At 42.0% G+C, this 23,148-nt stretch overlaps 1 protein-coding gene across 4 annotated transcripts in view; it reads right to left on the bottom strand.

Moving 5' to 3' along the window:
- Positions 1-23,148, bottom strand: part of TLK2 (tousled like kinase 2) — a 108,730-nt gene that overhangs the window by 62,210 nt on the left and 23,372 nt on the right. For 2 of the 4 annotated variants that reach the window (XM_040989460.1, XM_040989459.1), the window contains 5 exons: positions 10,398-10,469; positions 9,655-9,724; positions 8,642-8,685; positions 7,856-7,951; positions 684-851 (listed from right to left, as the gene is read on the bottom strand). In XM_040989460.1, the coding sequence (XP_040845394.1) occupies positions 684-851; positions 7,856-7,951; positions 8,642-8,685; positions 9,655-9,724; positions 10,398-10,469 (450 nt within the window). The remainder of the gene's footprint in view (positions 1-683; positions 852-7,855; positions 7,952-8,641; positions 8,686-9,654; positions 9,725-10,397; positions 10,470-23,148) is intronic. The other 2 variants (XM_040989461.1, XM_040989458.1) reach the window with 1 other exon arrangement.

Genomic DNA, 23,148 nt, shown 5'->3' with positions numbered 1-23,148 from the left:
CTTTCTGTCTCTCCTTTTCTCTGTAAATGTGACTTTTCAATAAAAATAAATAAATCTTTACAAAAGATTTTTAAAACAAAAGCAAAGAACAAAGCCCAAAAAACTATTGGGCCTGGCACAATGACTCAATGGCTCACTCAATCCTCACTTTTTTTTCAAGTGCCAGGATCCCAGATAGCTGCTTCACTTCCCATCCAGCTCCCTGTTTATGGTCTGGGAAAGCAACAGAGGATGGCCCAGAGGGAAAGCAGGAGAGGATGGCCCAGAGGGAAAGCAGAAGAGGATGGCTCAGTAAATCTGATCAGCCTTTCCAATGAAAACAAATAAATCTTTAAAAAAAGAAATACTATTTTGTTTTGGATATTAATCTATATAATAATGGCTGGATCAAGGTGGTTTTATTTTTAATTACAGAAGTATTTTAGTTGAATCTGATCTGTACTTTCTTTACTACTTCGTCAAACCAAGATTATGCTTTCCTTCTCCAGTGTGCTCTAATTTTTGACAGTGCAGACTCCCCGCAGGAACCCGAATCAAGAGAGGCTGAGGAAAAGCATGTTACCATCAGAAGGAAGAGACTACTGGAAACATCAACTGAACAACTGCTAAAACAATGACTCCAGCTCCCATAGGAGCTCCAAGGCAATGACAAGGATCTGAAGGAATTTGGCCTCCATACTCACGGAAACAAAAGTGAAGCAGAGACCGGCTCCCCTTTGTGCCAGCTGCTCTGTATCAAGGCGTGGCTTCGCTAACATCACTGACATGAGGGTTGGCAGAGCCGACTGCTCCTCTGCTGCCTCCTTTGCCACAGTGCCATCTAAACCATAGAGGGGCTGCTCTACTCGCCGCTGAAAAACAGTGAAGAAAACAAATGATATGAGGAAGACCAACCAAAACCACCCGAACATGCAGCAGGTTAAAGCTATGGTTATCATACATAAAGTGAATAAAGAAAATCTCTCAGCAACCAATTATGTAGACCAGAACAAAATAACCACTGAATTACATCTATAAACCTAAATTAATCACATTTAGATTTCATAAAATTCCATATAAATAACTCTATAAATATATATATATATATATACACACACACATATATATAACTCTGAACTTACATATGACTTTGCATAAATGTCCTCAATCCTAGACAAGAAATGTTACTTCTCTCCTGCAGGTAAATGAAAATTACAACACTTGTCCCATGACTTTAAGGTAAAACTTATTTCATTCTCAATTCTAGTCTCCTTTATATTCACATGCAAAAATCTAGAATAAATATTAGGTTCATTACATTGACTTTGGAAGTCAAAACAGATTTTTACATTGTTGGGCAACTGAAGCATCCATCTTTACCATAAAAAATTTTTTTTAAAAACCAATATAAGATATCATAATGAACAATGCCATCCTAGAGATCCTTTCCTTAAAGACAGGAATCAGACGAGAGTAACATATTAATACAGACAACATTACTATTCATGTTTCAGTCAACGTGGTAAGGAAAAAATACAAGAGGTATAAACATAGGGAACTATTAAAAACTGAAATTGTCATTTTGATGATATAACTATTCACAAAGGAAACCAGCAATCAATTGAAAAAGTACTATAACAAATACAAGGGTTCACAAACAGGGCCAAACAGAAACCAATAAAAAACTATCAACAGCTTCCCGACCTAATAACAACTGGTTATGATCAGAGCATGTTGACAGAAGAAAAAAGATTCACAATAGCAAAAAAGAAAAAATCTGTAAAATACTTAGAGCTTAAGAAATTTATAAGAACAAGAAAAAAATATAAAGCGTCATGGATGAATAAAAATAACAGTGCTATTTTCCTAGAATCAAACACACACTTAAAAAATTTCTTAAAACTAATGTTTAATTTTTTGTTTATTCTGTTTCTAATCTTTCCCTGTAAGGTAAAGTGGATGTCTAGAGAGACAGGAAGAGATAGGTGTGTCTCTCTTATTTATCGGTTTACTCTGTAAATGCCTGCAGTGGCCAGTGCTGGACCACGCAGGAGATAGGAGCCAGAAGCTTCTTCCAGGTCTGTGTGGGCAGTGAGGCCCAAACACTTGGATCATCCTCCACTGTTCCCAGGCACATTAGCAGGAAGTTAGATCAGAAGTGGAACAGCCTGGATCCAAACTGGCCCATACCATATCTACACAGCAGCAGGCTTACCCTCTGTACCCTAGTGCCGTCCCCTTGTCCACTTCAATAACAGCTCTCCTCGATGAGACTTTCTATTTTACCAGTCTGAATTGCTAAACCCTCATAATTAACATGTGTTCCATTATCAGGAAAACTTTAGTATTTTCATTTAACCTGTATTAATTTACTTGGCAAAGTTACAGAGAAATGGGGAGAGACAAAAACAGAAAGATGGAGAAAGAGATCAAGAACTTCCATCTGCTAGCTTACTCCCAATTGGATGCAACAGCTGGGGCTAGATCATATCAAAGCAAGGAGCCTGGAACCCCATTCAGGTCTCCCACTTCAGTAGCAGGGACTCTCATACAGGCACCAGTTCAGGTCCCAGCTGCACCACTTCCCACCCAGCTCCCTGCTTTGGCATGGGAAACCAGTAAAGGATAGCCCAAAGCCCTGGGACCCTGAACCCATGTGGGAGATGTGGAAGAAGCTCCAGGCTTTGGACCAGCTCAGCTCTGACCATTGTGGTCACTTGGGGAAAGAACAAGCGAACAGAAGATCTTTCCGTCTCTCCTCCTCTCTGTAAATCTGCCTTTCCCATACAAATAAATCTTTAAAAAAAAAAAACAATAAAGACAAAATAAAATATTTTTTAAATGTCCTACAGGGCACAGCGTGATAGCATATTGGTTAAAGTCCTCACTGTGCACGCACCGGGATCCCATATGGGCACCAGTTCTTATCCCGGCAACCCTGATTCCCTTTCTGTTCCCTACTTGTGATCTGGGAAAGCAGTCAAGGACAGCCCAAAGCCTTGGGACCCTGTACCTGCATGGGAGAACAGGAAGAGCGCCAGGCTCCTGGCTCCAGATTGGCTGAGCTCCAATCATTGCAGCCACTTGGGGAGTGAACCATCAGACAGAAGATCTTCCTCTCTGTCTCTCCTCCTCTGCATATCTGCCTTTCCAATAAAAATAAATAAATCTTTTTTAAAAAACATGTCCTACATGCCTAGGGTAAGATGCACCAGAGTCACATATGGCCTGAGAGTAAGTACCTATAGGCATGTGTTGCATTTTCCTAGGACCCTACACCCACATGGGAGGCCTGGAGGAACCTGCAGGCTGCCACTCTTCAGCTCTGGCCATTGTGATCATTTGGAGAGCGAACCAGCAGATGGGCGACATTTTTCTCTGATTCTCCTTTTCTCCCTAAATCTGTCTTTCCAATAAAAATAAATAAATGTATATATTTTTAAATAAATTTAAGAGTAATCGGGAGAAAATACATTTGAACAAACAAGAGGCAAATAAAAACACTAATCACACAATACAAAATTATGTAAAGACAAAACTGCTAGTTGAATTATATACATAGAGCAGGAAAAAAAAACTTTTCAAAAACAAGGGCAAAATAAACCTATTCCAACAAAGAAAAACTGAGTTAATCCCCAGCAGGTATTCACTAAAAACAAAAACAATGGAATACTTAGAATAGAAGAATCCTGGGTACAGAAAGTATTACATAAATCTAAATAGACAATATGAATCAATTATAATGTCTTGTGACATTTAAATAAGACAACACATACACCATCAGGTCAGCAGCGAGCCTGAATGTATTCTGAGGAAGGTGAAATAGTGTTGACACCAAACTTTGGTAAAGACACATGTGGTGATTTCTAAGAGAAACAAAAGAGTCAGTATTCTGTGGTGTAAGGTCACATACAATTCCAGCACCTCTTACAGGCAGCCAGTTCTAGTCCTAACTGCTTCACTTCTAATCCAATTCCCTGTTAACATGCCGAGGAAGATGCCCCAAGTCCTTGGTCCCCTATACCCATGTGGAAAACCCAGGCGAAGTTCCTGGTTCCTAGCTTTCGCCTGGCCCAACCTTGGCCATGGTGGTCAACATCTGGGGAGTGAGTCACAAGATCTGTATCTCTCTGTTCCGGTCTGAGGTCTGGGCTGTTCCACTTCCCTTCCAGCTCCCTGGTAATGTGCCCCGGATCCCTGCAGCCACTGGAAGACCTGGAAGAAGGTCCTGACTCTCAGCATTGGCCTGGCCCATCTGGGGAGCGAATGACTGAATGCAAGATCTCTTTCTCTCTGTCTCTCTTGCTCTCCTCTGTCTCTCTTTCCCTCCGTCCCTCTATTTGTAACTCTCCTTTCAAATAAATAAATCTTAAAAAATAATAATACAAGCAAAAGGAATACAGAAGAGTCAGGACAAACAGAAAATACATTAAAAAGTGATGCATTTAAGCCCAATATAATGCTAATCATATTAAATCTAAATAAGATATTAGAGCTTATACACTTAGTAAAGGAAGAAAATTCATGTATAAAATATTTTCTAGAAGTACAGTGAAGACATAACAATGACTCTCCCCTCTATCCCTGCAGAGACAAAACCAAAAAAAAAAACAAAAAAAAAAACACCTGAAACATCTGTTCTATCCACCTTCCCCAATACCTGATTCTTCCCACCCTAATTAGAGGCCTAAAAGGGCATGCATCCCTCAACTATGTAAACAATTTAAAAAGATAAATTTTTAAAAGACATAACTATGTCATAGCTATTTTTGTTAAGAGGTAGAAAATATTTAGTGACATTAGCTCTCACCAGTGTAAAAAAATGCCAAAGTCACATTCAAATGTGTGCCTGCGCTTACAAGTTACAAGTTGTTGAGCCCTGCCACCAGCTCAAGGAGTCCATACAGATCAATCAGCATTGTTCTTATTTAGTCTTATTTAGTTTTGAATAGGAATATACGTGTGATGGATATAAATCTGTTAATAAATCTAAACTTGATTAGATAAGCATCTTTGCATACTTCTAGCAAAATATGGGAAGCCTTATATGCCATAGAGCCAGTGCCTGCACGGTTACTTTTACACTATGTACCAAAAAAACCTGTACCAACTCATCCCATCATGCAGCACCCCATCAATGCCCTGGGGAAAACATGGGAAGCTGGTCCAGGTGCTTGAGCCTCTGCTATTCACATGGGAGACCCAAATGACACGCTTAGCTCCTGGCTTTGGCCTGAATCCTGGCAAAACCTACTTCCAGAATGAATAAACACATAGAAAGATATCTCTCTCTAACTTGCAAATAAATAAATAAATAAATGTTTTTTTAAAAAATCACATTTAAATCTGTGTGTGTGTCAAGTGGTGACAACCAAAAATTAAAATTAAGGCAAATTACAGACAGACTGATAATGTATGATGAACTGCTATTTTAGGGAAGCTGGTAAAGGCAGACCACTTTTCCAAGGTCATTTGTGAGCAACAACCTGATGAAGAAACTGCTGACATTTGGACAACAATGTTTTTGAAAGAGGGAATAACAATACAAAGGTCTATCCAGCAATGATTCTCAGTTCTCAAGGAACTTCAAAGGACACAAAAGCACAGTTGCCGCTGCAAAGACCAAAAGAGAACGGCTTCAGATGTGGGGCCAGCAGAGCAGGACCGAGCAGCGGCTCTGCGGCCATGTGCAGACTTCAGCAGAGGGAGCCAGGGGGCGGTCTGGAACAGAGGAGTGGCGGGATGAGCCTTCCCTTTGTAAAAGTCACTCAGGCTACTACACTCAGATTAGGAAGGACAACGGCAAAAACAATCACGGACAGCACTGAAGGCAGAGAGGCAGGAGACAGGAAAGTGGCCAGACTCCCTCAGACCAAGAATGGTGATGGTGGAGAGACGAGACCCAGAGATCTATACAAATCAGTGACTACAAATGGAACCAAGGAGGAAGGATTAAAGGCTTCTCAGTAAGTGGAAAACGCAAGCTAAAGTTTAGTTTCTACTTGAAGATGTAATATATACTTAGCTGTTTACATAATATTAATGAGGCCCAGACACATGCTTATAATTGACAGAAACATTTCCAGATCACAAAAGAAATACATCTCTTTTGCCATGATGTAAGATTCAGCCTAAACTGGGCCCAGCGCCGTAGTCTAGCAGCTAAAGTCCTCGCCTTGAACGCACCAAGATCCCATACAGGTGCCGGTTCTAATCCCGGCTGCTCCACTTCCCATCCAGCTCCCTGCTTGCGGCCTGGGAAAGCAGTTGAGGACAGCCCAAAGCTTTGGGACCCTGCACCCACGTGGGAGACCCAGAGGAGGTTCCTGGCTCCTGGCTTTGGATCAGCACAGCACCGGCCGTTGCGGTCACTTGGGAAGTGAATCGTTGGATGGAAGATCTTCCTCTCTTTCTCTCCTCCTCTTTCTATATCTGACTTTGTAATAAAAATAAATAAATCTTTAAAAAAAAATTCAACCTAAACTAACACACAACTGATGGGTGGTCACGCTACTAAAAAATTAAATAATAAAAAAAAAATTCTGGAAGAAAAAAGTGATGGACAACATCTAAAATTCTGCATAATATATTTGTCCCAGATATTCTGCAATCTCACTGACAAAAAAGTTCAAAACTTAAACAGAAAGTGACACAGGCCCAAATAATTATTTGGCAAAGCTTGATCTGCCCAAATAAATGTATGCATCAAACACATCTAATGTTTGAAAACATGCCATAGTTGACAAAAACACACAAAAAATTCAGGTTTTCATAAATTTAACTTCTGTTTTCCTAAGTGCTTTACTAATTCACAATCATCCTAATAAATGCATGTTTTTATGAGACAGAGCAAAGGAGAAGTGCATTTTTAAATACTCCAAAATTACAAAAGACTACATCACTTAGGAAAAAGGGCAAATGAGGTAAAGGAAAGCAACTCTCCTGATCAAAGGTCTAGGATGAAAACTGTTCAGAGACCTTTTCTCCAAAACCCCAGCTGAAGCATTAGTAGCCAGAGCCTCTTCATTTGGGGGTACTGGATACCAACAAGTTAGCGAAAGGCCCTGAATCAAATTAACAGAAGTCAGCCTTAACACCCAAAAAATTCTCAATGTCAGCATTACTAACTTTTGGAACAGGTAATTCTTTGCTGAGGGGCTGTTCAAGCACTATAGGATAGTTATCAGCATCCAGCAGATGTTCATGGTCTCATTCTACCGATCCTAGCTGTGCCAACCAAAATTGGCTCCACATATATCTGAAAATGTCCTCTGAAGAGCAAAACCTTCTCTACTAATCACTAACGTAAGTACAATGGAACAAGACCTTCACGTCTCACTTACTGGCTGAAAAAGACACTATCACAAACCTACACAGCATTTCCACATCACTGAGTAATCCCCAAAGACAGCTGACCAAACTTTGTAAAGGAAAAAAGTTACTAGGACATTTACATTTGGCGAAGAAGAAAACCCACTATTGAATTGGAATTATTTCCTTGACAGCCCATTGTGCCATGGTCTTAGAGACAATTTATTATACTAATAGAGTTAGCGTTCATAAAAGATTAATTTATTGTATACCAGCTCTCTCTTATCTAAATCATAAAACCGCCCATCCCCTGATCCAGGAGGCAAATTCGAGTATTCTTCCACCTCCTTCCTGGATGGTAAATGAAGTGTTTCTCCTCTCTAAACAAATAGTAAGTTAATTTGCTGATACCTACTGTAAGCTAAGAGATTCACAGGTAATACTATGAACCTTCTCCCTAAGGCCTCATTTCCCATGGGTAATTAAAGGAAGAGATAAACTTTGCTTGAGTGTTCCTGAACTGGTCTCCTACAACAGTGTCAGGTGTCTCCAGGTGAATGCTTACCGGTAAGGGATTGGATAAGGAATGTTGCGGTGAGGATCGTGCAACTGGTGGAACACTTCTGCCAGGGCTGGTTCCTGGCCCGCTTCCCCCAGCAAACTGGCCAACAGGGAAAAATGGATATGAATAATTCAAAACAGTACTATGCTTCAGATAAGGAGAGTAAAAGATTAACGCACAAACAGGCATTATATATGGCCCCTTTAAGTTAATACAACTTATTCCAGAGAGACTATGCCACGTAAATCAAATTCTGCTTTCTTTTCAATGAGATTTTAAAGAAGGAACTAGCAGAAATATACCAAGATACACAGGAAACCTGGCTAAAGAGCTAGAAGCACACCGTTTTAGAAGGACATGAAAAGAATGTTTTCCTTTTTGGTCCCAAAACACACTCCGCAGAAATAGAGTGGTGCAGTGGGTGTCAGTGTTTCTTCAGCAATCCCTGAGGATGGGTCAGTGAGCTCACTACACGTTCCACCAGGCCAAAGGGAAAAGAAAGTTCAAGTCATTCCACCTCAATCTTTGTAAGACTCAAAACCTCGTCTGGCCAAGAGAAAAATCAGCTCTTTTGTGAATTCTTATATCATCACAGACAAGACACAAAATAAATTCAATTTAGGAAGTTAGCAGCAATTTCCTCTTATTGATAGATGAGGCATCATTAGGCTAAAGATGGGGGAAAAGCGATAAAAGCAGAGTAAAGACAATATTGCTTTCTAAATGAACATAAGGAGTTATGTCGTAAAAAATCATTACAGACATTTTTTCACAAAAAATGTAACTTACCTCAAAGTAATCACTAATTTTATGTCCCCTAGGAGTGCCTTTCCCTGAAAATGAAACCAAAGTAAATACAGTTTTCCAATATAGACATATAGCCATCACTTAAATTTACCATGTACTCTCTAATTATAAACATGGATATAAATTGGGTGTCAGTGTTTCTATTAGCAAATGAGCCAAAACACCAATACCAGAGGAACCAGATTATTTCCTCCACATAAGACTAAACCAGCAGGGAAAAGAAAAAAAATTTAATATTTACTTTCCAGTAAGATGATCTTTCTTCTATAAATATACTCACAATTTATGCCATAATTCTGTATCAAAATGACTTATGTACAATGTACATTAGAATCTAAGATAACAAATATTCAAAATAATCCTATAATAACTAAGGAATTGATTCTATCACGTACAAATTTTATACGGCTTTGTCACTTTAGATCAATTTTATTCCCAAAAGACATATACGAAATATGTGAGGCTTAAAAAAAATAAGTATAACATAAAAAGACTGGGGTTTTCCTTCCTTCGAACCAAAGGACAAAAAACAAAGCCATTGACTCCTTCCATGTTACACTAACATTTGGTAACACAGCTACTGCATTCACCAATGCTTCCTTGTGGTTCCAGCATATAACTACATGCCACGGTAAAGGACAGCGATGTACATGACACCCTTCTGCTTCCTCTGTATTAACCAGTCACTGACTTCATGCAAGACATAGTAAAACCTGCAGTTTATCCTCTTTTTCATGCACTGCATGCTTGGTCTAAAGAAAAGCCTTGGTGAGAAGATCGTTTATGCACACAGGGAAAACAAGAGTCCCCAAAGAACTGACACTGTTTTGTCAGGTGTATATCAAATGGCAAGTTTATAATAAACAGCCTCCTGACAGTCCCTTAAGATTTACAAGCTTCCTTTGTTAGGAATCCCCATACATCAACCAATTATTTAGAGTAGGTTCTGTACATATAGGAATTTAATACTTTCATTGGTGTGAAATCATGACTACCTTGGCTAGTTTCATATGGTTCAGCTTTTCTTTTCCGACTGCGCTGGTCATTCTGCTTTTTTTCAGGAGTCTGTTAAATCAGATAATTAACAATTAGCATTTTGGGAATTTTTTTAGAAAAAAAATGTATATAATACAGCAGATAGATAAAGAGATATAACTGACATGAACAAGTCCTGAATCAGATGAGTAAAAACATGAAAGGTCTGGAATCAAATCCTTTATGCAATTTTTGGCAAACAGCTTAAAATATCACTATCAATTTATTCATCTGTAAACTAAAATTGCTACAAAGTTTAAAAAGGATATTCTTAGATTTAGATCCACACCCATGTACCTAAGTTATCTGCCCCTTAAAACAACAACAAAAACCTAATCTCTCATTTAATCAGGAAAAGCAACAAAACTTTAAAATCTACTATTAAAGTTAGTGTCTCACTCTGTTCAGGTACTAAAAAGCACTAAACATAAGGCATCTAAGCTAATTCAGCCACAACTGTAATTTCCACCCTTTAATATAGGTAACCAAAAAAAGAGGCCCAACCAAACCAAAAATCCAAAACAAGAGAGACATGACCCACAACACTGGCCGCGGCACATCCTAACTGCGTAAATGTTTGCAGCACACATCTCCAGGCCAGGCGTCCGTCTAGACTCCTACAGCATCCCTGCAGTTACACAGTGCTGTGTCTTCACCCACACAAGGTAGGAACATATGCAAAGTCTTTCCATTGACTCCTTACCTCTACTTCTTTATCACTCAAGGACCCGACACTGCACAAGCTCTGGTTGGAAGACTCACTATTCAGTGGCCCCTGAGAGAAGAAAAAAAAAACCAAAAGAAATTTTAATTTAAAATGAAAGGAAATCTGAGCAGGGAGTTTGTTGATTTTGATGTCTAAAGCCACAGAAGCCAAGAGTTAACTACATCATCTCAAGGCAGCCTGGAAGAACTACAGTACGACACCCTCCATGCTAAACATGAAAATTCTTCAGCAACTGTGAATACTACTTCCACTTCCTGCACAAACTCTACTCACATGCAGATGTTCCCTCCTCCAGTACTTCCGCATTCTGAAGCCCTTCTTCTCCCCTAGGCTTTGTGCTAAGGCTCAGCCCCAGGCAAGCATCATCACAACCAGGGAGGAGTGGGCTCCCTTAAGCTGCCTGAACTGAGCAGAGAGCTCTGCAGTAGACACCAGCATCCCACTGACAAGAGGACCCAGCACCAAGAGGCCCTCAGCCTGCCGGCGTTCCCTCCAGCACTCACACGCTCACAGAGGAGCCCACCTCTGTGCCCCCAACACACACCCTACTTCCAGAACCATGGTGCTGACTTTATTTCCATACAATATGAACAAGTTTAACTAACGAGATTTGTAATAGTGGAGCACATGATAAAAACACAGGAAAAAAAGGTATGGATATAACGAAGACACTGCCCAGTCCATAAGCCAGTTATTTTGCAGGAGGAAACCAGGAATTATAAAAAAGGGTCTCCTCTCCTCAATCTCCACCCCAAGGGTCAAACAGAACAAAAATCTAAAATCTCAGAAATTCTTCCTTCCATATGAGGATCCCATATGGGCACCAGTTCTAATCCTGGAACCCCCGCTTCCCATCCAGCTCCCTGCATGTGGCCTGGGAAAGCAGCCTGAGGACTTGGGAAAATGCACCCACAAATCTTCTTCTCTTGTATCGCCTCCTCTCTGTATAGCTGACTTTCCAATAAAAAGAAAGTAAATCTTAAAGAAAAAAAAAAAGAAAAGAAAGGAACTGATTAACAGAATTTAACAACTGACAATGATGAGAAAATGAGGAAGAAAGTCTTACCAGTACTGGTCTTTAGTCCTCCAGGATGACTGCAGGCATAACTGAGAGTGTAGCAGGTGCAGTGGTAGTGTGTGGTAGTGTGTGGTAGTGTAGGTGCTGCTGCTTGGGATTCCTTAATCCTACATCATAATTCCTAGAATCCAGTCTTGCCCACACTTCTTTTTCTTTTTTAAATGGAAGGCCTAGTTGCAGGGAGAGCAGGTACATACATATCTTATTCATTGGTTCACTCCCCAGATGGCTGCAATGGCAGGAGCTGAGCCAGCCTGAAGCCCAGAAGGAGCTTCTTTCAGGACTATTGCAGATATGTGGAGACTGAACAGCAGACGGAAGATCTGTTGTGTCTGTGTTTCTCACTGTCAATCTTGCAAAAAATGAACAAATCTTGAAAAGGAAAAAAAAAATTGTCTCCCTGTGGAACAGTATCAGAAGGTGAAGTGAGGTGGAGTAAAGAGATTCCACAGAAACATTCCAGTTGGTCTCTAAACAAATAAGCATCACAAGTCCATCACAAGTCCAGATACACAATACTGCTTTAAAAATTTTTCATCTTGGGCTCGACGCGATAGCGTAGCAGTTAAAGTCCTCACCTTGAACGCGCCGGGATCACATATGGGCACAGGTTCTAATCCTGGCGGCCCCGCTTCCCATCCAGTTCCCAGTTTGTTGCTCTGGGAAAGCAGTCAAGGATGGCCCAAAGCCTTGGGATTCTGCAAACATGTAGGAGACCTGGAAGAGATTCCTCGCTCCTGACTTTGGATTGGCTCAGTTTCAGCCATTGCAGCCGCTTCGGGAGTGAATCATCGGACGGCAGATCTTTCTCTCTGTCTCTTCTCCTCTCTATATATCTGCCTTTCCAATAAAAATCTTTCAAAAAAATTTTTTTTCAGCTTACTTTTAACATTGTTTACATAGCCGAGGGCCATGCATACATAGGTAGGCCTCCAATCAAGGCGGGGAGAGTCAGCTATAAAGGAAGGTGGGTGGGACAAATGTTTCAGAGGACAGCTCCTTGCTGTCAAACTACATCGATACCTGAGTATGGGGAATGCTGTTCCGAGGATGTTACTTGAGTGGTTCTGATAGCTCTATGACATTGTCTGTTGTGTTGCACCAGGATTGAGAAAATCTTTCCGAAGTCTATTGGCTGACCAAGTCCACCTTAGTGCATCCACAGATCCAGGGACAATCTGCAAAGCTTGGCCAGGAGAGTTGCACAACCTGTTCAGCTTTCCATCCTTTGTTGGCCAAGAGGAGCTGTCACGTCCCCTGTGTGAATCTGGACATACTGTCCACTGCACAGGCATCAGCAACTGAGGAGGCCCAACACATGCACTCCAAGGTCAGACAACACATCCTGTAATTTTCCCTGTGGTTGGGGTGTGAGTCCAACAATCTTCTTGGAGAGTACGCTAAGACTTTACCAGGGGTGACCTCAGACTTGATTCTTCTCTGTGCCATCGGGATAAGGTTTGGTCCTTCACCTGCACCAGCTAACACAATTACCAGCAGATGCAGCCACCTGGACAGTTCTGCCCTCAGTCCCATCTCTCACAAAACTGACAGGTACTGCAGTCTAGCCCAGCCCAGCCTGTCACATGCCTGGGCTTCACATACATCAGTGGATGCTGTGACCTAGTTGGGGGGAAACCTTGATGACCCCATCAGGCCTGCCTCCAGCCTTGGTTTTTGCATGTGCCAGCATGTGCTATGTCCTAGTCCAGTCTGAAACCTCCTGGATCCTGGCTTTGGATCGGCTCAGCTCTGACCACTGCAACCATTTGGGACATTAATCAACAGACAGAAGATCGTCCTCTATCTTTTCTCCTCTCTGTATATCTACTTTCCAATAAAATATTAAATAAATCTTAAAAAAAAAAAAAAAAGAAAATTTACAACGAGGGGCCCAGTACCATGGCGCAGTGGTTAAGGTCCTCGCCTTGCACGCCCAGGATCCCATATGGGCGCCGGTTCTAATCCTGGCAGCCCCGCTTCCCTTCTAGCTCCCTGCTTGTGGCCCGGGAAAGCAGTCAAGGACGGCCCAAAGCTTTGGAACCCTGCACCCGCGTGCGAGACCCGGAAGAGGCTCCTGGCTTCGGATCGGCATAGTATCGGCCCATTGCGCTCACTTGGGGAGTGAATCATCGGACGGAAGATCTTCCTCTCTGTCTCTCCTCTCTGTATATCCGCCTTTCCAATAAAAAAATAATAAAAATAAATCTTTAAAAAAAAAGAAAAAGGGTAAAGGGTACATGGATGAAACTTCCCTATATATTTTACGCAACTTTTGTGAATGTTTAATTCTTTTAAGTTTTGAAATTTTAATGTATTGTTTATGTGCTAATGTAAAGTAATAATAAATAACAAATACATAAGCATCACTTTTCACATGGGCCAATTATCTATTTTGTTTATGTTTGAGTTACATAAAGGACAGCCAGGAAGAGAGGTCTTCCATCCACTAGCTCACTTCCCAAATGGCCAGAATGGCCAGAGCTGGGCCAATCTGGGTCTTACAAATGGGCCAGCTATTTTTTTTAAGATATATTTCTTTTTATTGGAAAGGCAGGTATACACAGAAGCAGATACAGAGAGAAAGGTCTTCCACCCACTGGTTTAGTCCCCCAAGTGGCTGCAATGCCCAGAGCACAGCCAGGCGAAGCCAGGTGCCAGGAGCTTCTGTTTCCCACATGCATACAGGGTCCCAAGGCTTGGGGCCGTCCTCAACTGCTTTTCCAGGCCACAAGCAAAGAGCTAGATGGGAAGTAGAGCAGCCAGGATACAAACTAATGCCCATATGGCATCTCAGCATATGCAAGGCTGGGCCCAAGGGCCAGTTATTCTTTATCAGCACATTTAATCCTTACAACAACCTATCACGGGCTGAATTTTATTCTTCCAACTCTCATATACTGAAGTCCTAATTCCCAGTATCTCAAAATGCACTTGGACACAGGAACTGTAACGAGGTAATGGAACTGAAATAGGATCCTGAGGATGAGCCCCAATTCAACTGAACTAGAATCCTGAAAAGATGAGGACATATCGCCTCTCGGCCTTTTGGGTTAGGTCAAGTGCAAAGATGGTGGGTTCAGCAAGTGAACCCACCACTTCAGCTGTTTGCTTCCTATTTCAGGGTACCTAGTCCACGTCCCAGTTACTTTGCTTCGATCCCAGGTTCCTGTTAACACACAGCCTGTGAAGCTGCAGACGATGACAAAAGCGGCTGGAATCCTCGCCACCTATGTAAGATCCAGTGTACCTAAGATCACATGGTTTTTATGAAACTCTGCCAGGATCTGGACCAGGAAAGCACAGTGCAAAAAACAAAGCCATGTGTCATATAACAATGTCATTTTTTTTTCTTTTTTATTTTAAAGATTTATTTATCTGAAAGGCAGAGCAATCAGTGAGATGATAACAGGTGACAATGATAACAGAAAGATTTTCTACCCACTATTCCCCCTTCAAATGGACCAAATGGCTGGGTCTGGGCCAGACCAAACCAGCAGATGGAAGAACACTCTCTCCTCTATAAGGTCTGTCTTTCAAATAAATAAATAAAAGAGAGAGAGGAAAAAGAAAAGAGGAAGGAAGGGAGGGGAAAGCTCTGTGCTCAGGAAGACAAGAACACTGAGTTCTCACACAGAAGACAGAATGCAAGAGCAGACCAACACTGTCTTCACAGGGCAGAACAAAAAAGGTTGCACATTTCACAAGGAGCCTGACTGCATTCACACGCGGGGAGCTCTCTAGACCTAGTCACCTTTCAAAGGCCTCACCTCTTAATATTCTGGAAGGACATGCTCAAAATCTGGAGGGGACACATTCAAACAGCAGCAACAAGCTTTTAAAAAAACACTGAATTTCTTTAATATTCATAGAATAAACTGCTCTGGCCAGTTGCTAGTATTTTTATTCACAACATCTATCTAATATATTCATAAAAGAGATTAGGTTAATTTTTAAAATTGTTTTTATTTGAAAGGCAAATTTTACAGAGAAAACGAGAAACAAAGAGGTCTTCAATGTGCTGGTCCAATCCCCAAGCAGTTGCAACAGCCAGGGCTGAGCTGACCCAAGGCCAGGAGCCAAGAACTTCCTCCAAGTCTGCCACACAGGTGCAGGACCCCAAGAAATTGAGTCATAGGCCAGAAGCAGAGAGCTGGATCAGAGCGCAACAACTAGAACTAGAACTGGTACCCATATGGGGTGCTGGCAGGATTAGCCTAAAACACTACACCACCAGGTTGCCCCCAAGGTCGGCCCCAAAGTTACACCTCTGTTTTCAAGTTCTTCAGGTTTTGTTTTCAGAGTTTTTTTTACTTCTACATTAACATGAAAATTACCTACTTTTTAGAAGTTGAGGAAAAATCAACAATAACTAAATAGAAAGTTTCTAACCCTCTTAAAGGGGCAGGAAGAGAGGAAATCTATTCAATTTTTATGTCTGCTGTCATGCTCCTATTATCTCTAAGGAAACTAACCTGAGATTTTCATAAAACATATGGTATAATGAATTACATCCAATATCCAATATTTGTTCTCTGTAGGTGCCTAGTACCTTCTGTTGTATCGAAGTTACTTCCCTCCACATTTCCCTTTGTTTTCTAATTTTTCAACTGTGGGTTGATGCGTGGACTGGTGCAGTGGCTCAACAGCTAATTCTTCACGTGCAAGTGATGGCTTTCTATGTAGGTACTGGTTTGTGTCCTGGATGCTCCACTTCCAATCCAGCTCCCTGCTTATGACCTGGGAAAGCAGTGGAGATCCTGCACCTACGAGTAAGACCGGGAAGAAAAGAAGCTCCTGGCTTTGTATTGGCTCTGCTCTAGCTGTTGCAGCCATTTGGGGAGTGGACCAATGGATGGAAGATCTTTGTCTCTCCCTTCTCTCTGTAAATCTGCCTTTCAAATAAAAATAATCTTTTTTAAAAAGCAACTCTAAGTTGTTTCTTTTTAAATAAATAAAAGCATGAGTAAGTAAAAATTTAAGAGAGAGTAAGCAAGCCTATACTCACTGACTGAATCTTCAAATGTCCGTAACAGTTGAGAGTGGGTCAGATCAAAGCCAGGAACTGAAAACTCAATTCTGGTCTCCCATTTGGGTGACACAGGCCAACTGCCTGAGCCATCAACTTGCCGTCTCCTAAGGCATGTCAGCAAGAAGCCAGACTAGAACGCAAAGCTGGAATCTGCACCCAGGACTGTGATGTGAGCTGCACACACCTTACATGGTATCCCAACCACCAGGTGGAATTCCTACCCCAAGCTATCTCTATTCTTCTGTCTTCAAGTATCTTTGTTTATTTTTTGGCATCTTCATTTTTTTAATCTCTTAAAGTTGAGTAGCAAATTCATACTCTTATACATTTTTTTCCACATTACCTAAGTTTGTATAATAATCTGTCTTGTTTCTAACAGTCTGTGACCTGGCTTCTGATCAACAACAGCTATGTAAGAGAATGCTTTCTGACTGTTACACACCACTAGGGAGAGAAAACTGTCCCTCAGAAGAGTCACCTGCAGGCTCAAAGAGAAGCTTTTAAAAAGCTGGACCTGGTGTGATAGTGTAGTGGTTAAAGTCCTTGCCTTGCACGCCTGGGATCCCATATGGTCACCAGCTCTAATCCCGGCAGCCCTGCTTCCCATCCAGCTCCCTGCCTGTGGCCTGGGAAAGCAGTCGAGGATGGCCCAAAGCCTTGGGACCCTGCACCTGCCTGGGAGACCAGGAAGAACTCCTGGCTCCTGGCTTCGGATTGGCTCAGCTCCAGCCACTGCAGTCACTTGGGGAGCAAATCATGGGACCGAAGATCTTCCTCTCTGTCTCTCCTCCTCTCTGTATGTCCACCTTTCAATAAAAATAAATAAATCTTTAAAAAAATAAGTTTGTAACTAATTACATTAAGACCCTCCATAAACGCTTTATTTTCATGCAATCACTTTGGCTCTTTATCATATTTCTTGCTAGTAAGGAGTTTTTCCCAAAGTAGCAGCTGGTTATACTACAGAGGTTAAGCCACTGCCCGAGAAGCTCACATCCACCTGAGAGGGCCTGGGTTTGAGTCCTGTCTCTGCGTTCCGGATTCCAACTTTCTGCTAATGTACATCTTAGGAAGCAGCAGGTGATGGCCAACTGGATGGGCCTCTGCACCCATGTCAAAGTCCTAGGTTCACATTCCAGTTCCTGGCGTCTCCTAAACTAAGTTATTAAACGCATCTGGAGAATGAACCAGCTGACAGGAGTTTGTTCACTATGTGTTTTCTCTCTGCAATTTTTTTTTAAGTTAAAAATCAAATGCATAAGAGTTAAATTTATTTTTTTTAACAAGTACAGTTTGCAAAAGCAAAGTGAGGTTTATTTCCAACATATTTGGAATGAATCCTTTCAGATCTTAAAAACACTCCAGTTATGAGCCTGGAGGAAATGTTTTGGCATGAGGATTTCGTGCAGCAATTGAAACACTGCCTCGGTTGCCTGGTTCTGCTCAGGACCCCCGGTGCACAAAGCTGATGATGGACTTGGGTCCTGCAGCTCACATGATGGACGCAGACTGAGTTCCCAGCTCCCGGCTTCAGCCTTGTCCAGCCCTCGCTGTTTGTCAGCACTTGAGGAACAAACCAGAAGGAAGATCCCTTTCTTTCTGTCTCTGTCTTCTAAAATCATATTTTTTTTCTTTCCAAGAGAATATTTCGTCAAATTACATACCTGTAAAATCTGAGGTTAAGATGTAAATACTGTGACATCAGTCCCTTAGCACATGAAACATTCCCACAAAAACCAAAACTGTGGAGAAGGGCTAAAGGTTAATCTTTCACTCTTATAAAAGCTTAAACGTCAGTATTTGTTGAGTTTTAAAATCTGTATTTCCTCCTTGGACTAAACTGGAGGCTTAACAGGGACTGAGAAGGAGGGCAAAAGTTAACCACGATTAGATATAAAGGAGTCCAGCTGCAAACAATCAAACCACTGGTGACTGGCACTGGTGCTGGGACACAGTAGGTTAAACCTCAGCTTGTGGTGCCAGCCTCCCACATGGGCATCGGTAGAAATCTCACTATTTCACTTCAGATCCAGCTCCCTGCTACCACACCTGAGAAACCAGCAGAAAATGGCCCAACTCCTTGGGCCCTGGTACCGACGTGGAAGACCTGGAAAGAAGTTTCCGGCTTTGAATTGGCTCAGCTTCAGCCAGTGCAGTCATTTGGGGAGTGTACCAATGGAAGACCTCTGCTTCTCCTCCTCTCTGTAAAGCCACCGCTTGCATTGGTGTCATTCCCATATAGTCCCAGCTGCTCCACCTCTGATCCAGTTCCCTGCTAATGCAGCATGGGAAACCAGTGGAGGGCGGCTCAAGCGCTTGGGTCCCACACCCACATGGTCACCCAGAGGCTCCTGGCTCCTGGCTTCAGACTGGCTCAGCTTCGACAATGGAAGGCATTCAGGGAGTAAACTAGTGGATGAAAGATCTCTCCCTCTCCTTTCTGTGTAAATCTGCCTTTCAAATCAATAAAATCTTAAAAGGAAGAAAGGAGGCAGGGGGAGAGAAAATGTGGCCAATGCACCAAATGTACCAACAACTAACAGTCGAGGGAATGGATCATGAAACTGGGCAAGTCGTGTAAGCTCGGCAAGCTCCAGCTCTTTACACTTGTGATAAGACACTGGGACTGGCATAGTGGCACAACAGGTTAATCCCGTCTGCAACACCAGCATCCCTACAGACAACGGTTCCTGCCTTGCTCCTCCACTTACGATCCATGACCCTATTTATGACCTGGGAAAGTAGCAGAGGATGCCTCAAGTACTTGGACCCCTGCACCCACACAGAAAGAAGCTTTAGGCTCCAGGCTTCGGATCAGCTCAGCTCCAGTCATTGTGGCCATTTGGCAGTGAACCAGTGGGTGGAAGCTCTTTCTGTCTCTCCTCTCTACAAATCTGCCTTTCAAATATCTTTCAGATTTTTTTTTATTTGAAAGGAAGTTCTCTACACCACAGGCAGAGGATTAATGTATTAAACCACCACATTCGCTCCAAAATAAAAAATTTAAAAATCATATAAAAACAAGAAAATAAAGAAAAAATTCCACCTATTTTAGGAATATTGCAAGGATCAAACAATACTATATATTGGGAAGAAGAGTAATACAGAATGAAATACAGGTGGAACTTTTAAACATTACATATAAATTTGGGGCCTGGCACAATGGCCGAAAGACTAAATCCTTCCCTTGCAAGAGCTGGATCCCATATCTGTGCCAGTTCTAATCCCGGCTTCTCCACTTTCCATCCAGCTCCCTGCTTGTGGCCTGGGAAAGCAGCGAAGGAAGACCCAAAGCCTTGGGACCCTGCATCTGCATGGGAGACCCTGGAGCAGGCACCTGGATCCTGAGTTTGAATTGGCTCAGCTCTGGCCATTGTGGCCACTTGAGGAGTGAACCAGCAGATGGAGGACCTTTCTGTAGATCTGCCTTTCCAGTAAACATGAATGAATATTTCAGAAAATAAAACATAAGGATTTATTTATTGAAAGAGTGACAAAGAGTGAAAGGCACACAATTTGGCTTCCTCTATTTCACTATACTCAAATGCTCACAACAGCTAGGGTTGTGTCACTAGCCAGAACTCCATCTTCGTTCCCCACTTGGGTGGCAGGGGACAACCTGGGTCCCAGCTACCTATTTCCTCACCCCTATTTGGGAGATGCTGCATGAGCTACCTTCTAGATGAAACTTAATGTACCAAGACAGCTAGTTTTAACCTCCCTATTATAAACTGTCAAGATTGTACCACAATAAATTAACTTAGTCACACAGGGGAAGGCCAAGTTATTCAACAAGTCACAATATAAAGCCTTAAAACATGCATCAGAAATTTTAAGCGAAAGAAACAGTACCGTAAATTTATTCTCTAGTCAATTTCCAAATAAATTCTATGAAAACAGAGATCAATGTATTTTCTCACTATCACACTCCTAGCACAGTATACATAGTAGGTATTGATAAAAGCATACTCATAGAGAATCAAGATGGCGGAATAGGGTAAGAACACGTTTAAATGGATGGAGAAACATTAACCAGTGTGAAGCAGAAGGCACATTCCAGGAAATAGGAGAGGACAGAATGAGAGCAGAGGGGTACCTGGAGACTGACAGACATAGGGAAGCAGCGAAAACAACGGTGTGGTATTGCAGTGACTGAGACCCCAGCAGCATTCAGCAAACAGTGACCTGAACTCCACCTTCAGCTGGAACTCCACCAGTAACAAGGTAAGAAGGGACTTTTCACTGGGAGCTCTGGAGGTGAACACAAACAAAGAACTGCCCGTCCTGCTGGTCTGTTTGATTTGACCAGGGACAGAGACAGAGTGGCAGATCCCAGACGGGTAGTGCAGGAGCAGGGTGGATTTCACAGCCCAGTCCAGCCCCCTACAATCGAACTAGGCGTCATTTTATTTAAGGAGGCAAAGGCAAGGGAAAGAAACTAAGCATACACTGAGCTGGCAGTGAACTCATTTCTGACTCAGCAAACTGCAACAATGAGGCATCCTACAGGTTCCACCCAAGACAGGGCCAGGTAGCCCTCAAACCTGGCAGTCAGCAGATCAAGAACTCTAGTAGTGGCACATTAGGCACCATTTTGTACAGTGAGGCAAGCGTCTTAGGACTGCAGGGATGACAGTGAGCTGCACATGTGCTAAGCTCAGTGAGTACCCACAGGAAAACAATACAGACTACGGCACAGTATAGGTCCGTGTGGCCCTCAGACCTAACAGCCAACAGGTTCCTGCAAGATTACCACCAACAACAACCTAGCTATATAGAACCCCTGACATCTCCCTAATCCTGAGACATGTTCCAACCAGAAGTGGGAGAAAGGTTGTAGAGACAATGGTGCAGCCTCAGCACAGTGTCACAGGATGTGGAGAGTGGTGAGCCAGGAGTTGGATCTATGGAAACCATATGGAAATCTAACATAATAACCCAGACCTGGATCTCGCTGGAGGGAGTGGCACAACTGACTGCAAACAAAGAGCTGTAAACCAACCACAATAAGTAAAATTGAACTGTAGACTTGTGGGTGACACAGCTTAGAAACCTGCCCCAAGGAGAATCTGATAGCCAGAAGTACAATGACCAAGAGTAAAAGAAGAGACAGAGGCACAATGAATATTACTGAAGACTCCCCTACAAAGGAGCAAAAGCCTTTGCCAACCTCAGAGTTCACTGAGGAAGACATCAAGAAAATGGGAGATACAGAATTCAAAACACTTATAAAGCTTCTTATCAAGAAGGAGAAGCACGTAAAGCAGGCATTCAAGGAATTTAAGGAACATGTCACACAGGAAATGAATCAAACGAAAGCTGGTACATTAGAAATGAAGAATACAGTGGAGCAAATTAAAAGTACAGTGCAGAGCCTCCAAAACAGAATGAAGGAAGCAGAAGAAAGAATCTCAGAATTAGAAGATATTTCCTGTCACCAGGGGGAAACAACCAAAAAACTGGAAGCAGAACTGGATCAGGCCAAAAAGTATTCAAGAATTGAAAGACACTATTAAGAGGTTTAATATAAGAGTTATGGGAGCCCCAGAAAGTGCAGAAAGAGAAACTGGGATTAAAGGTGTATTCAATGAAATAATAAGGGAAAATTTTCCTGATCTGGAGAAAAAATTGGGAAGCAACATCCAGAAAGGGCACAGAACTCCCAACAGAGTTGACCAAAAGTGATCTTCACCATGACACGTGATAATCAAGCTCTCTTCAACTGAATATAAGGAAAAGGTCCTTAAATGTGCACATGAAAAAAATCAATTGACATATAAAGGAATGCCATTTAAACTCACAGGAGACCTCTCAAAGGAAACTCTACAGGCCAGAAGAGAATGAAACAATATATTGCAGATTCTAAAAGAAAAAAATTGTCAGTCCAGGATAACATATCCAGCAAAGCTTTCATTTATCTTTGAAAATGAAATAAAATTCTTCTGCAATAAAGAAAAGTTAAAAGAATTTGCCTTTTCCAAACCTGCCCTACAAAGGGTAAAGATGTTCTTTTTTTTTTTTAAGATTTATTTTATTTACAAAGTCAGATATACAGAGAGGAGGAGAGACAGAGAGGAAGATGTTCCGCCAGATGATTCACTCCCCAAGTGAGTGAAACGGCCGGTGCTGCGCTGATCCAATGCCAGGAATCAGGAACTTCTTCCGGGTCTCATACACGAGTGCAAGGTCCGAAGCCTTTGAGCCATCCTCAACTGCTTTCCCAGGCCACAAGCAGGGAGCTGGATGGGAAGTGGAGCAGCCAGATTTAGAACCAGCGCCATATGGGATCCTGGTGCGTTCAAGGCACTAGGCCACAGTCGCACTAGGCCACAGCCCCAGGGCCCAAATATGTTCTCTTGACAGAGAATAGGAATAGCACCCACCAAAACCAAAGGCAAATGTGAAGAACATCCCAGTAAAATGACAACAGAAGACTAAATCAACGAACAACCCATTGCTAAAATGACAGGACCAAATTACCACCCATACATATTAACTCTGAAAGTAAATGGCTTAAGCTCAACCAAATGTCATATAGATTAATAGACGGGATTAAAAAACAAAACCCACCTATTTGTTGCCTACTGGAGACACATTTTACCATCAAAAATCAGTGG

The sequence above is a fragment of the Ochotona curzoniae genome, unplaced genomic scaffold (genome assembly GCF_017591425.1).
Source record: "Ochotona curzoniae isolate NIBS_2020 unplaced genomic scaffold, NIBS_Ocur_1.0 contig_523, whole genome shotgun sequence".
Taxonomy (NCBI): Eukaryota; Metazoa; Chordata; class Mammalia; order Lagomorpha; family Ochotonidae; genus Ochotona; species Ochotona curzoniae.
Note: the sequence above shows the minus strand (reverse complement) of the source record. Positions and strands in the feature narration are given on the sequence as shown.